The 16,225-nt window shown below is 39.0% G+C and overlaps 1 protein-coding gene across 1 annotated transcript; it reads left to right on the top strand.

Moving 5' to 3' along the window:
* The first annotated feature begins 4,250 nt into the window (after window positions 1-4,250).
* LOC109855400 (otoferlin-like) lies at window positions 4,251-14,847 on the top strand. The gene is made up of 27 exons (XM_020429625.1): window positions 4,251-4,412; window positions 4,689-4,833; window positions 5,096-5,249; window positions 5,403-5,571; window positions 5,854-6,043; window positions 6,283-6,485; window positions 6,726-6,903; window positions 7,010-7,203; window positions 7,328-7,642; window positions 7,853-8,185; window positions 8,288-8,404; window positions 8,497-8,631; window positions 8,714-8,875; window positions 9,123-9,392; window positions 9,664-9,880; window positions 10,023-10,249; window positions 10,753-10,818; window positions 10,884-11,018; window positions 11,263-11,407; window positions 11,569-11,698; window positions 12,097-12,431; window positions 12,591-12,721; window positions 13,063-13,253; window positions 13,453-13,688; window positions 13,941-14,113; window positions 14,276-14,376; window positions 14,550-14,847. The coding sequence occupies exons 1-27, from the start codon at window positions 4,251-4,253 to the stop codon at window positions 14,728-14,730; spliced, it is 4,995 nt and encodes a 1,664-aa protein (XP_020285214.1). The 3' UTR covers window positions 14,731-14,847.
* Window positions 14,848-16,225: the final 1,378 nt, after the last annotated feature.

Genomic DNA, 16,225 nt, shown 5'->3' with positions numbered 1-16,225 from the left:
CTGTCGATAGGGTCACAGGCGAAAACATCAAGAAGAAAATTCTCGTATATATGTACATATACACACTCTACATACTTAATTCGTAAGAAGATGTGATGTTATTTTTACTTGTGGATATATACAATTAACTGCTCGCAAAGAAAAACGTGTGCTCTTACTCTTAAGATCGAGCTAAGAGATATGTGTATTTCTCTCTTACCTCAACTATAACTAACCCGCAGCATTGCCGTTATTTTCGTGATCTACAATCACACCGATGCCGCGAACGCCAAGCAGAGCACACACATACTTGGATAAACTTGAAATACATTACTTTCAAAAAACAATTTGCGCATAATCATTTATATACATTCGCGCATGAGTACATGTTACGCGCTGTAAAATAAATAAATATTTCTTTGTAACGTCGAATTTAAAAAAAAAGAAAAAAAGAAATATTTATTTAATCGACGTGTTTCTGAAACTCTGAGTACATACATAGGAAATTAAATTGTTTAGTCGGAGAAGAAGAAGAAGGAAATTATTTTCACATAGCGGTGTAGCGTTTAAATTAGAACTTACGGAAATTTGTCGATTCTTGAGGTTTTAACCAGTTATATACAATATACATATGTGTATATATATATATATATATATATATACATATATATATAAAAGCCAGTGGCCATGTCGCGTAAAAATTGCTTTGTTGTGCCTAGTCGCTGCGCGAGGATTGTCGCAAATTCACGCGCGAACGCGACGAACGTTCGTTCGCCTTCCCCTTCCCTCCCGAGAATTCAGAAACGTTACCCGTTTTAACTCTGTTCACATACATACTCTGTCGCATCTTATATGCGTATAACTTATACATAATACATATATTGTGATATATACTTATATATTATACGTCGAGCAAGTAGTGTGCGTATTTCGCTTTTCTCGTAAAGGTTTTGTGTTGTAATCAACAACAAGAAGAAAAAAACAAGAGAGAGAGAGGAGAAAGGAAGAGAAACTCGTAGCTTCGAACGTAGAATCAAGCAAATAGACAAAAATGTTCGGATTCCGTAACGCTTAGATGATAAATCGTAGATGTTTGACCTCTGTATAAATCTGTCTACCGAGAGAACGAGAGAGAGAGAGAGAAAGAGAGAGATTCAGTCGCGGGCGAGGATAAATCAAATTTGCAAAAAATAACGCAAACCGTAACGATCATATTTTAAGGAATATGTGTAAGTGCGTTAGAGAGGACGCGATGCACGGGAGAAAGGTTTTTCGCGCTGTTTTTCTTCACGAGAAAAATACACACACACACACAAACACATGAGTCTATTTTTTTCGAACCGTGAAGCGTTACAGTTAGACACGATGTCGAAAGATCCAGAAGAAAGAAATAATAATCAATTTGTGGGAAAAATCAAAGCAAAACCTAAAGTGTTCACACACAGAGTTTAGAAGTCGAGATATATAAGTCAGCCTTAAATATCACACACGTTTTTTAATTATATATAACACGTTTCTTCTACCGTAGAAATTGCATAGAAATTCTTTTTTTTTTTTTTTTTAACAGGATATTATTCGTGTTTAATTGCTTCGCTTCACGTAGCGGAAAGTATAAACGACAAGCAACTACTAATGTGTCAAAGAGGCAGCGATGAGAAAATCAAAATGTTTTTACAGATATTGTTTTTTTTATACATCGACAAAAAAAAGTAAATGGCGTATTAAAAGCTTTTGTAGTGCGAATATTTTTAGTCGAGACAACAGCCGGTTTCTTCCGGTCATGTGCGTTCGAAGGCGCGCAAAATCTTTTTCCATGTGCGCGCGTCACACCACTCGAAAAAAGTAATTCACTGAACAACACAGATTTTTTTTCTTTTATCTGCGAGCGATGAGAGCGCCGAGCGACTGTGGCGATTTTAGCCAAGATCAAGGTTGATTAACTCGTAACTTACATAATACCGTAGAGAGAATCTCGCGTTTTAAGCTGCTCTCGAGTATATACTTCTTGTTCCATTTAACGAAATTAGCGACGAGAGACGGCGGGATATGCCTGTTTGTGCGCGTTTCCGCATGCCAAATGACAACACACACACACACACACACTTAAAATACACATATATTCGGATCGACAAAATCGAGGGCACAAGTTGGGTCTCGATTTCGAACCTACTTCGGAAATATTTGGATACGTCCGAGGCGAGACTGTTATTATTATTATTATTATTATTATTATCATCATCATTATTATTACTTTAATCGCGTATATTACCGTAAACTTGTAACTGATATAAAATGGGGCTGCTGTATTTTTACACGGACTTTGTACAAATATAACGAAAGCTCCGCGCGGGAGAAAAATTACGCGTCTCTCCCGTCGCGACATTGTACATACCTGTATACCAATAAATACTAAACAAAATGTGGATAAACAGCAAAAAGAGTTTACGACCGATTCAAGGAGCAAGTGTTATATATATATATATATATATATATTGTGTCGTATATTGGAGTCGACACTTCCGTTCACGTTATTGAGCGGTCGTAAGCTTCAGACTTTATTACAGCCATTCTTCCATCACAGTAAAAATATTATTTTTATGTGACTTTTTAGTGATAATATTATTTTTGTGTGTTTCGATGTAAGTTCCGTCGTAAAAGTAACGACGTTTTGTTTATTTTATCGCAAATCGTCTATACGAGCTAATTATAGCCTTATTTATTTTTTTTCTTTCATTTTTCTCACGACGAACTTCGTCACTAGTTTCTTTTCGTTCTCTGTTTTTGGACGTTATCCAGAAATGTTTTGGTAGCCTTATCTATCGCCGCATTTATTACCGCGCACGCTTCTATCTATATGAAGTAAAAAGAAACGAATGAAGTTTACGTGTATTGTTTCGAGTCAAAAAAAAACGTAACGGGCCATCATTTAGACTTCACTTTTTCATTAAGCGTTTTTTTGTCTCGAGCCTCCTTCTCCGCGACCATACGAGTTATTATCTCGTCTTCGTCTCTCAACGCTTTTCTGTATTTTCTTTCCCACTTGTTCCTCGCCGCCAAGGACGCCGCGAGATCTTCCCTCGGAAAGATCACGTTATTAACTTCTTTTTTTTTTTTTTTTTTTTTGGTTTGTTCTTACTATTGTTTTTGGTCTTACGCTTTTCCTGTTGTTCCGTTTCTGTTTCTCGCGCTCGTCGGTGATTATGCGCTATTTGATTTTGCAGACCAACGCGCAGGTCTCGTTTCTTTCTTTCTTCTTCCTTCTGTCGCGTAACATCTTGATTCGGAAATGTCGATAACTCCGCGTGCTTCGCTTCCGTGCGAACCGCTTCTTCTATCAGACGACGCGATCGAGCTTCGCTTAGATCGCAATTTGACAGCGATTGTGAGGACGATTTTATTCGGTTCAAGTTTCGATCACGTTTTACTTCTTCGTCTGCAGCGGAAAATTGATAATTTAGATATTTTCTCTTATATTGTATAAAAAAGTCTCTCCCCCTCTATTTGTAATTTTTTAAATTTACTTTTACGCCGCGATAATTCAACAGCCAATCTGTGCGTTATTTCGATTTCTCTTTCTTTCCGATCGAATGTTTCTCGAACGCGTGACAACTCTTCTATCTTGCAAATTTCTCTTTGCTTCGCGTGTAAATGACGTCGCGCAATTTTGTCATCACATCGCTTCGCCATTTCGTTTCGTCTCATCTCCGCTGCGGAGATTTGTTTCTTCTTTTTAGCGTCATCTTCGATCGAGAACGCGAAATCTCTTTGCGTTTTCATCACTCTTGATTATAATTCTTTCGAGAGTAATTTATCTTCTCATGTGAAGTTGCGCTCTCGAAATATCTCGATAACTGTCTTCTTCTTGAGAGATTTCATAAATCCCCGCTTTACCCGTTGAACTGATTCGCGGGTGCGTGACTATGTGATTCATGGGCAAAGATATGGAGAATAGATGACGCTATGATATAACAAAAGGCGGAGTTCACAGACCTTTGATTATATAACTACGAACTGCCAGTCATAGATAGAAAAGGAATCTGAGAGCGGCCGTAAGCGCATTTTACCTGTTCCAGTCAACGAGCGCCGCGATGTCCACGTTTTGTGCACACGAACTAGACGAATCAACCCCTTTTCCCGTTTTTATCTACCGTTCATTTTTATACTCTTAAAAAAATATATATATACATTTCGGATAATTTAATAAACAAGAGTTAAAACAAATGAACTGCATGTCGTGCGGCCAACATCAGCGAGTCGGTTTCGCAGCCGCAATGCCTCTGAAACCGAAATTCTCCACTTACCAAGTTTGCGTAACTATTCTCGAGGCAAAGTATTTACCGCAAAATGCAAACTCACTGGTCGTCGTTAAGGTCGGAAATCGCAAGCGAAGGACGGTGATGCGGGAAAAGTCCGACAATCCTATTTATAATGAGGTATATAATTATCTGTCAAAACTTTGCATTCTCTCTAATTGACGTAATTAAGCTTTCGAGAGGGTTTTCACAAAGTTTTTTAATATTTGAAGAATACGAATGATTAAAAACTTCTGGAACATTTGGAAAATATCAAGATTCTTGATTCTGTTTTAATTTTTCGAAATGTATAGTGTTCAGATACTATATTTTACTTGTCAAGAGAAGTGGGAGTATATTTACACATTTTAATGATTTCAAACAATATTTATTTTTTCCCCTTTAACATACGCGCAGTATTTCGTATTTGACTTCACGTGCAGTCAGGACAGTCTGCTAAATACGCTAATCACAATAACGGTGTATCTGCGGAATTTCCTTCGACGTCTTAAGTTCCACGGAAGCACTTCCTTCGAAGTCGCAACAGTATGGGAACAACCAGGTTGCAAAACAAATTAATTAAAAATAAAGAGCAAAAATCTTGCAAGTTTTTATATTACAAAAAATTTCACGATTTATTGCAATTAACAAGTGGAGAGAATTATTATACATTTTATGAGTGGCAAAATATAATTTTATATCTTACGTAGTTTAGAAAAAGAACTGTTCTTTTGAAAAAAACAAAAAAGAGATAAAAAGTGTTGGTGAAAAAAAATATTGATGTACACAATATTGGCGATGACAGATAACATTGTTCTTTACAGACCGACAATATTACCATAAATGGGCTGTGTTAACAGATCCGAAAGATCTAACAGCATATCCGAAAGGTTACGTGAAGTGTAATATTACGGTGAACGAAAAGGGTAGAAAAGTCAAAGTTCATCCAGAAACCGAAGGTGAAGATGATATCGAAGGGTACGATCTTCTTTCAATATTGAATGATGTGGCGATATTGATATCTGTAAACTTGTAAATTAATTTTTTACAAGTTGTTTTTTCACACATCGTATAATTTTGCGTGTTATATACAATTTTGCACGCGAATATATATTTAGATAAATATTATAGGAATCTGTTGTTACCCTTCGGAAGGGGAACTATGCTCTTTAGACAATACGCGCGCTACATCTTCGTTGTTTATCGCGCCGACGGTTTACCCGATATGAGCAGCTTGTGTAGGAAGAGCAATTTCGAAAACATTAATCCTTACTTGCAGATATCGTTTGCCGGACTAAAAGTACGTTTCAATTTTCTTCTCGATTTGTCATACAAAAAAGATAGAAATACAAACCTTCGAATACCTTTATCTTTTTTTCTTTATATAATTACGATATATGATATCACTTTTATCTTTTCCTCTTTATATAACTGCGCGATATATCACAAACATTTCATATACGTATTTTTATTTTTTTTTATCTTAGAAAAAATAAGAACTCAGGTCGGAGTTTAATATACTGTAGTATGCTGTAATTGTTTTTATGCGCAATAAAACAGTAGTAGCATATAGCGCTTTTAGGGGTCGACGAGCGAGACATGGCAGACCTATACTCCGAAGTTCCACGAGGCTATTATTTTCAAAGAAATGTTCCCCGTTCTCTGCAGCCGCGTGAGAATCATTATAAAGCATCGTATCGACAGTTGTCGGACTTGCGTCGTGGCAGTTTATATCTTGGATATAACGAAGATTTCGAATTCCGAAGAATACGGTGAGAGAGAGAGAGAGAGAGAGAGAGGAAATTGATCAAAAATGATGGAAAAATTTTAAATTTTAAATTTTTTGTGATTTTACGCAAAAAGTAATTTTTCTCCCGACGTTTTGAAAGCCTTTTGAAAATGCAAATAATCGTCGTCGGGAAAAAGCAATAAACGAAAGTGCGACGCGGTGCATACGTATGAAAGATTGCGCGAGAGGTGACAAGAAAAATAACATTTGGATTTTCGACAGGATTCCTACCGACTTACGGACCGTCTTTCATCCACTTTTACGGATCCAGCGCGGTGGAAACAAATGGCTGCTCGAGCAAATGCTTGACAGCGATGCCTTTGTATCGCGGAAGGGTGCTTCTGTCGTTGAAAACTGAAATAGATGACCCAGAAGCATCTCCCGGAATCGGAGTCAGAACAGTCCCGGCATTTCCCATTATTGAAGTGATTAGATTTATTCGCAATGTGATTCTATTGTCGCGATTGTTGGTACACTCGCAGTTGAAATTTCCCTCTTGTTGAATAGAAAATAGTTTTAAGACGCTTTGAAATATTTCGCATGTACAAAAAAGTCAACGGTACGCTGTTTTTTTTTTTTTTTTTTTTTTTACCTTTGTGAAGTAAGTTTTTCTTTTGAAATAAGTTATTTTTTCTTTTTTCTTCTTCTTTGTGTTAAAAATCTAGAAGAACCTGTGGTCAACCGAGGAATACGTTCTCGTCGGAGTGCTTTATGACATTTGTATGATCGACCGTTCTCGATTCAGGTCAAAATTGATTAGCTTTGAATTGAGTTTGGGGAATGCGGGCAATCAACGGTTCTCGCATAGCCAATGCGTGGAGAACAATAACGACGTCGAATCGGGTACTGCATACATTTTTTATTTTTATCGACATCGCGTTCTAGAAATGCGCCATTTAGATGCGCCAATTAAAATATTCATTCTTTCCCTCGTCTATTTTATATGTAGAAAATGAATTGCCGGAAAAGCGTTTGAGCTGCGAGAGTCAATCGACTCCGCGAGCCACCGGTACTCTGGACGGCAAGTATAATTACTTGCCGTTGGGTTCCAGAAAGCCCTTCCTGTACGTGAGGTCTTGGTGGCCGAATTTGGAATGGCGGATCCACAACAGCAACAATCTCCGCTACATCGCTAATTTTTTGGTTCGTTGCAATTATTTTGTTTTTCTCACAGTCAATTAAAACAATCAATGTTATTCCGATCTCAGATTATTTAATACTCGCGCGATTGGTACAAGTTTATAACAATGCAAATCCTACTACGTAGGAGACAAGAATGGAGGAACTGGAGACTCTCATGGCCGTGGAGAGTCCGATCGCCTTTGAAGCTTACAATAAGACGATGCGCGCGTTGAAGGTTCACTGCGCGCGATATCTGCACGTATTGGATACGAACAAATACGATGACAAAGGTGGAACGACTCGGCTCGATCGTCATCGTGTGAAACTGTGTCAAAGAGGCGTCGAGAACGTTCTCAAGAGAATGAAGATGAACGGTGAACTGCCCAATAACAATTACATGAGAATCGCGATGGTCCACGCGTATCAATATTTGAAAACGTTGAGGAATCTGTGCGACGACGTGAGTTCCGAATCATCTGGCCTGTAATTCTAATGTTCTTCTTTTTTTACTTTTTTTTTTACCTTACGAGGTGGAAAGATGAAATTTTAATAAAGTCACCAAGTTCGCACCGGATTAGTATTTATTTATTTATTTTCGGAAAGAATCTCATGAGGGGAATACAGAAAAAAAAAGAGAAAAAAGAAAAATAGGAGAATATTCACTCTTTAGCCACAGCACAGCCTCCCAGACGTCTTCGTCTGGATGATCGCCGGTTCGAGAAGAGTCGCGTACTCGCGACTGTCTGCGGATAAGATTATCTACTCCGAAGACGTCGCCGAGACCGGGGAAAAGTGCGGACGACGGATCAGTCTTTTCCCGAGAAATCCGGAAGATGAGAGCGAAACCGTCGAGTACTGCGCGTGCAAGACAGATGTCTTTTTGTGGCTCGGCAACGCGAAATATGTTACCGCGTGCTGGAGCGCCGTGCCACCGGGATACGAGATCGATCACGACAAACGTATTGACGAATTTCCGAAATATATCGAATACAATCAATCGTCGGTGAGAGAAAACTACAATCTCAGAAACCCGCTGTCGCGATGTCACACACATCGAGAATTGTAATTTATCTCTCGCGACAACGCAATACGATCTCGTTAACAGGCGTATCAATTGCGAGCTCACATATTCCAAGGTCGCTTCGATCCCGGAACGAACTCTTCCGGTTTGCTGAACTCGTTCGTGCGCGTCGTCTTTCACGGATACGCGGCTTCCACACAAGTAAACATCGTTCTGAGTTTTTAATTATTACGACGCGAAAAAGAGAGAAAGAAAGAGAGAAAGAACGAATAATCCGTCCGATTTTTTTGTAGGTAATAAAACAAAGCTTGGATCCGTTCTGGGACCAGACGTTGATTTTTCCTCCGGTTATCTTGCACGGTACCAGGGAATACATTAAATTCTCACCACCCGAAGTCGTTCTGCAAACGTTCGATCAGGATTTATACGTAAGCGGAATAACGTTCTCTCGAGCTTAATCGCACATAACACACACATACGAATATTGTCTGTGTGTGAAAAATAATTCAGGAAACGAGAGAATTTTGCGGCAGATGTGTCGTAGCACCGCTGGTGAAACTCGCGACGGAAACCTACTCGCCGCCTGAATTCCCGCCGAAGCTCAAATGGTGCAAATTGCACTCGCAAAACGACTCCACCGGTTCGATTCTCGCCGCTTTCGAACTGATAGAAGTTAGTTGTCGATTTTTACATCTCTCTCTCTCTCGAAAAAAAAAATATTGCGTTGCGCGCATAACATCCGGTCGCGTTTATTTTCAACCGATATTATTTTTCTCGTTGTTTGCGTTTTTATTCAATTTTCCCGACCCGCATTTCCCACATATGTCCGTCGGTTTTCTGATTTTTCGAAGATAAGAAAATTTATGACCCTATGCGCGACGCTCGATAAAATATACATGCGTCATACGTACCAAATCAGACGGAAAACAAGGAGGCGATGGATTTTCCGCCAGAAACGTTGGAGGAGGATAAGATTTACAGCATCCCCCCAGATATCAGACCAACAATGACCAAGTACAGAATGGAGGTGATTTTTTGGGGTGTCCGCGATATAAGGAAGATAAATTATACGCCGGTACGCAGGCCGAGAATTATAGTCGAATGTTCCGGCGTTCACGTCAAGTCGGAGGTGATGAGGAATGCGAGGAAATTCAGCAACTTCGAGCAGCCGCACGTCATGATCGAGCTGGTAATTGCGAAACGATTATAACGCGCGAGTTATCTCTCTTTTTCACAAATATTTTTCAAACAAATACGTCGCATCGCGTGCAAAAAAAAAACAAAAAAAAAAAAAACAAACAAATTTAACACTCGAAATCGAACACTTATTTACTTTTTGTGCAATCAATGCAATTTCGACTTCGTTCACAACACAATGTGAAATCCCACATCGCTCGGAAAGCGAAAATCCGCGCGGTACCGCGCTAACGGCGAAGCTTTAAAACGCATTAATCATCAAGGAAATGCCGGAGCTCGAAATCTACTATCCAAGCATAACTATAAAGGCTTACGATTCCCGTGGATTTGGCTGCTTCAAATACGCCGGGATCTGCATTATACCCAGCATTCGCGTGTTTCTGGAACAATTAATAACCGTGGATGATTACAACGCGCGGATATACGAGTCAAAATTCATGGAAAAGTTTCAGCTGGCGAAACAGCCGAAGACCGTAGTATGTTAGTGCGCGTTATTTATTTCTTCGAACAACTATATACTCGTGTTGTGTGATAAGAAATTATTATCTACGAATTTTTGTTAGAGATAACAAACACAGTTCCGGGACAAAGTCGTTTTTTATATGAATTCTCTTGAAAACAGTACCTTTGCCGATCGATTATAGTCCGTCAAAGGAAGAAAGCAAGGATCTTATTGCGTACAAGAGAATGGCGGCTGCGGACATCTACTTCAAAGTGAAAGGACCGCTCGTAATCGCGAAGGAGATATTGAAATCCAAGTTCTTTGTCGGAAAGAAGGAAGCGGAAATCTACGGGGACGACGGCGATGAAACTCACGACTGGTGGAGTAAATATTTTGCTTCACTTCAGGTACATATGTACAGAATGTGCAACTAAAAAGAATCGGGTTCAAAACGAAAACATTCATTACATTAAAAAATTTGTCTTCTCGCACTGTGAAAAATACATACGCGAAGTATCATAGATAATCAATAAAGCCTCTTTTCTCCCGCGCCTCGCGAGAACTTTGATGGAATAACAATCTCGCAAAATGAATATTTTAATTTTAATTTTGAGAGAAAATTAGTTTTTGAGATACACGAACACAAAACACGCTGTTGCGAAAATTTTTAATATCAGAAATATTCATAACACGCGTGGCGTAGCATTTAATTTCTCGAAAAACTGCGTTTCACAAAATTTTCGCGCAACTTGGTCGAAATTTCGTCGTATTATTTCGTCCATTGTTAATCGACAAATTGACAAATGAGTCTGTTCCGACGACATTCGCGCGACAAACGTGTGCTCAACTAGCAGTCGGAGAATATCCGATAATGCAAATTAGCGGAACGAACGTCGCGTTCCATTTGCAGGAGGAGAGAAATAGGGAATTGGGAATCACGACACCGTTCCGTCGCAAACCCGTGGCAACGTTCAAGGTACACTTTAATGCACTTGCTCCCCGAGAACTCTGAGTATTATTTGAGAAAATCGTTGAAATCAGATCTATTCCACGGAACTGGAGATGCAGCCGCAATTCGAGAAGTTCCAGGATCGACTCAGCGTTTTCGAGTTCTGGCGAGGAAAAAAGAGCGAGAGTTTCGATCAGGCCGGAGATAATCCCGCGGGAAAATTCAAGGTAGAAAAAAAAATTCTTCGACTTGTCGAGAGAAGAACTCTCTCTCTCTCTCTCTCTCTCTCTCTATCTCTTTGTAAAATTTGTTATTGCGACAAAACAACATCTCGAAATTGGAGATTTTTATCTAATCTCTTCTTTTTTTGGCGCAAATTACTTGAAACGCGTCTAAATTCGGTCAACATCCTGGAATCGGCGGATTCTCGATAACTATCGTGTCAAACGCGACTGTTTTATATCTTAACAGGGACACATCTCGATATATCGCTGGCCACATCCTGACGGCGTTCCATGTAAAACGAGAAGCGGCAGAGACGCGGCTAATGGTCTGTGCACAGATTATCCGCCTCAGGAGCCCGTTAAGCTTATCGTTCGACTCTACGTTGTAAAAGGTTAGTCTTCGCGTTATACATGCGACGAACGAGGTTTCAGAAACATTTTTTTCTCATTTTATCTCGCAATAATTTTCTGTATATTCAATTTCTCTCGTCGTCAGAGACTTTCAAATATTCAAAAGTCGAGAACGCTCTCAGCAAATTTACCTTTCGCGCAGGCATCAACTTGAAACCGAAAGACCCACTCAGCGGAAAGTCCGATCCGTATCTTTGCGTGAAGCTGGGAAAAAATTTCATCAACGACAGGAAGAATTATATACCGAATCAATTAAATCCCACGTTCGGTCGGTAAGGTTCGACAAAAAAAAAAAAAAAAAAAACGGCCATAAAGCTTATTTCCAAGGTGTTCCCGCCTCGAGGTGTGCCCTTCGAGCGTTATCGGGCAATGCTTTTTTATCGATAGCCATCTGCGCATCCGTGCGTATCGACTTTCTTACACAGCTCGCTTTTTATATCGCTGCGCTAATCAACTTTTTCAGCTAACCGATTTTAAATCGCGGCTTTAATATTAATAATCTCAATTTTTTATAGTATAACATATACATTTGGTACATAATATATATTTTTATAATATTATACATAATGTATATAAGTTTTTATAATTTAAAACCGTGCAAAGAGAGCAATGAAAAAACCATTAATCACTGTAATGTGATTTTGAACTTTCTCACTTATTTGCTTGGCAGCGTATTTGAGATTGAGGCGAACTTTCCGCGGGATTACATGCTGGTGATTCAAGTGTGGGACTTCGACGTCACGACCGCCGACGATCTAATCGGCGAGACGCGAATCGACATCGAGAATCGATTTTACAGCCGGCACCGAGCGCACTGCGGCATCGCGAGGGTTTACAACGCCGGCGGTTACAACGCTTGGCGAGATCGCGAGCGGCCGACGCAGATTTTGGAGTTACTCTGCAAAAAGAACAATCTACCGTCGCCGATTTACGGCGATCGCGAGGTCAAGATTGGAAAGCGAACGTTTCGTCTCGACTTGACGTTCGAGCGCGGAAACGAGACCGGTACGTGAGATATTTCCGTGATGAGGCGCGTGACGAAAAATGTTTGATTTTGTTTTGCGGAGAGTTTTGTTGCGCCAAAACCTAACCGTGTGCTCTCAAAAACGATGAGGTGATCCGTTAATTAATTTATGCTAAATAAGCGATATGCTCTTAATGCAGACAGAGACGAACGTCTTGCTTTGAACGTGCTTCATAATTGGCAAGATTTTCCCATTTGTGGATGCGCCTTGGTGCCGGAGCACGTCGAGAGACGGTCGCTTTTCAACGCCAAGAGACCCGGCCTCGAGCAAGTATAACTCGTGAAATAACTCGTCTTACTGTAAGAAAGAAACTCTATTTCTCAGAAAAACGTGATCGTCGTGCAAACAATGCTGTTTCGTGAGAAAAGAAAAGCGCCATATTTATATCTTAATTATGTCGTCCGCGCTCGAGTATTGCACAAACATTTCTCTAATTAATTGTCGTGTAACTAAAGAACAAGCACATAGGGAAGGTACAAATCACAGAAAAAATTACGTAAAGAGAAATAGCAAACTATAATTTTGTATTTTCGTAACGCAAAGTTTTGCTTTTGTAAAATGTCAAACATGAGCCAGCGGTTACCGCAGTTAGAAAAATAATCTTGATTCAGGGCAAGTTGGAGATGTGGATCGATATGTTCCAAGCCGGCGGACAGTTGCCGCCGAAACCGGCGGTCAACATCGCTCCTCCAATACCGGAAGAGTACGAGATTCGCGTGATCGTTTGGAACACCGAGGACGTACCATTGGTCGAAAGCCAATTCCTTACCGGAGAGAAAAGCTCCGACATTTATGTCAAAGGGTACGATCTTTATATAAGTTAGAAGAAGAAATGTAAGAAGAGTCTTTTCCCGAGAGAGTCTTTTGACAACTTGAAAAACGTAACAAAATAAGCAAATTTGTTCAGAATTTAGTTTACATCGCCAAAACCTGTGTGGCCGTATCGATTTTGCAAAGAGCCGACTCGCGTATGTTTCTTTTTTCGAAAACTATTTTTATAGATGGATTTTGTATGAGGACTATCAAAAAACCGATGTTCACTATAACTCACTCAACGGCGAGGGTAACTTTAATTGGAGATTTGTATTTCGCGTCACGTACTCGAGGGGAGAGAACGCCATGATAGTCCGCAGGAGGGTCTCGGTGTTCGCGAAAAACGAGACGGAGGAGAAACTGCCGTGCAAACTGCGAGTGCAGGTCTGGGACAGTGATCACTTTTCCCCGGACGATTTTCTAGGTAATCGGAAATTATGTATTCGTATTACACACCGTACGCAGGAATATTTCGAGCTCATCGAGTAACGAACCAGAAAATTATATATATAGCGCTATGGGGGCTTTACACACACACATACACAGAGGACGGGAAGTATCTAACGTACAAGGATGTGTGTTAGATGTGTTTACCAAAGTTTATAATTAATTGTGCAATTTATGACGTGCCGCTTAATTGTCGAGCATCCTTTTACGAATTAATTAACGCGTGCAGGAGAGTTGACACTGGACCTGTCGAGAATGCCACGGGGCAGTTCAAACTCCAAAAGCTGTACGTTGAAATTACTCGAACCGCATCTACCCACGGTGAATTTATTCAAAATTACGCGAACCAGAGCCTGGTGGCCGTTCGCGCGCAGCATCGCCGCCGGAGAGTACGTCCAAGCGGTGAAGTATCGAGAGCGAGCACTTTTTCCCGAGAAAAAAAAAAACTTTTTTCATCAATTATGAAACGCGATATTCAAGATTGCCACAGATATACATAAGAATCAAGAATGAGCCTATTTTATTTTTTTTTTATGTGTGTGTTTCTCTTCTCTCGTATTACAGGGCAAAGTTGAATTGGAAATGTCTGTTCTGCGAGCGAAAGACGCGGACGACGAACCGGCTGGTAAGGGGAGAGATCCACCTCAAGGTCTTCCGCCTCCTAGGTTTGTATTTTCTCGTGCTCTCGTTTCAGCCGAGTCGAAAAAACACGAGGGAAAAATCCACGTTACTTCAATTTGAGAAGAAAATTAAAATAAATGTGGTATATATTTCCCTCGTGCATATAATTTCAAGTATATATATATATATTTCGTACACGTGTAAATTTTTTTTGCAGACGACCGGATACTTCCTTTTCTTGGTTCCGCAATCCGTGGAGAGCGTGCTGGTTTGTCGTTTGTCGCTATTATAAATGGCGGATAGTGTGCTGCTTCCTATGCACGCTACTCGTGCTTCTAGTGGCATGCGGGATTTACGCTTTTCCCGGGTATTTCGTTAAGCGCCTCTTGGGCGCTTAGCTCCCAAATGCGGAGCACCCTATGTGTCTTCTATGCCAAAGTATATTCTATGTTTGAAACGTCTTGTCTGATCCTACAGAGAGCTTTCAACTTCTTTATAAAGTTCTTTAATATAAGCTAGAGGATTTTATTGTTATTTATAACTTGCTGATAAGTAAAAAAGTATTAGATTTTATTCTATATACATGAGATACATATACATATATCTTAATAGAAGTAATTTTATTATTTAAATAATAAATAGTTATAAAATTAATTTAATTCGAAAATCAAAAATCAAAATACAAAATCACAATACAAAATATATCAAGGTATCTCTTATCGCTCTCTTATACTCGTATGTACATATTTCTTTCTCTTGTCAGTTTTTTTCTTATCATTTTCTTATCATCTCGCTTCTTTTCGCTTATCTACTTTACCGACTCCCTTGCCACTTATTCTCGCGTAACCTACCTACTCTCTCCCATCAGAGGTCTCCCAACTCCGACAACTGTTCCAACAAACTAAAGAAGACATTTGAATACAATTTGTTTTATCTTCACAACATTATTTCTTCTGTATTAGCACAACACAGACGCGCGCTACGCTAGTATTATTTTTATTTTAACGTTGTGTCAGTGAACACAACCTGTCGCTGCAATGACAGCTAACATATACGTTTTACAAACAATATAATACACACATGATGTCTATATGAGAGATGTCAGAAATAACGCATGAAAATCAAACTCGAAAAATAAAAGAAAAAAGGAAGAATAGAAAAACAACACGTGACAGGGAAAAGAGTAAAAAAGAAAATATTATATATATTATATATAATATTCTATATCTATCTATATATATATATATAATACACACATGTATATACCCTGATAAGAAAATATTTACAAAATTATGTGACAAAATCTTGCACTAAAATTGTAATTTGCAATTATACAGATATATTTTAGGAAATAGATGTAAAAGCATTGATCTTTTATAAAATATTTGTAGTTGTTTCCAAAATTACTTTCCAAATACTATTCCGGCAAAAGAATTTAGATATGACGAATCATCTTAACGGTATAATTGCAAAATTAATTTCAAAAAGAAATTGTCTAATAATTGAGAACGAAATTTCAGCTATGTGATGTTTAAAATATGTAGAAATATAAATGCATATGAAGAAATAAACTTAATTCCTGTATATATTTATGGAATTGCGTACTGAGTTTTCCACAATTTTTGACAAATATATTTTACAAACTTTTATTTCGACACAACTGTTGCGTTATGGCGAATCATCTTACTCCAATCATTGCAGGATCGTCGTTATTCATGATGCCATTTTTGTGCAATATTGTCACAATTTGCCTATTAGAGTATATATATATACAGGGTGTCCCAGAATTGGTTTAACATCGCTCGTACACAGGTAGAAGGAATAAAACTAAGGTGAAAAGTCCTATACCATTTTGCTAGATTCGCAATAGTTACCGAGATTTTAATTAACAAA

The sequence above is a fragment of the Pseudomyrmex gracilis genome, unplaced genomic scaffold (assembly GCF_002006095.1).
Source record: "Pseudomyrmex gracilis isolate BER0280 unplaced genomic scaffold, ASM200609v1 scaffold_88, whole genome shotgun sequence".
Classification (NCBI taxonomy): domain Eukaryota; kingdom Metazoa; phylum Arthropoda; class Insecta; order Hymenoptera; family Formicidae; genus Pseudomyrmex; species Pseudomyrmex gracilis.
This window is presented reverse-complemented; position numbering and strand designations above follow the sequence as displayed.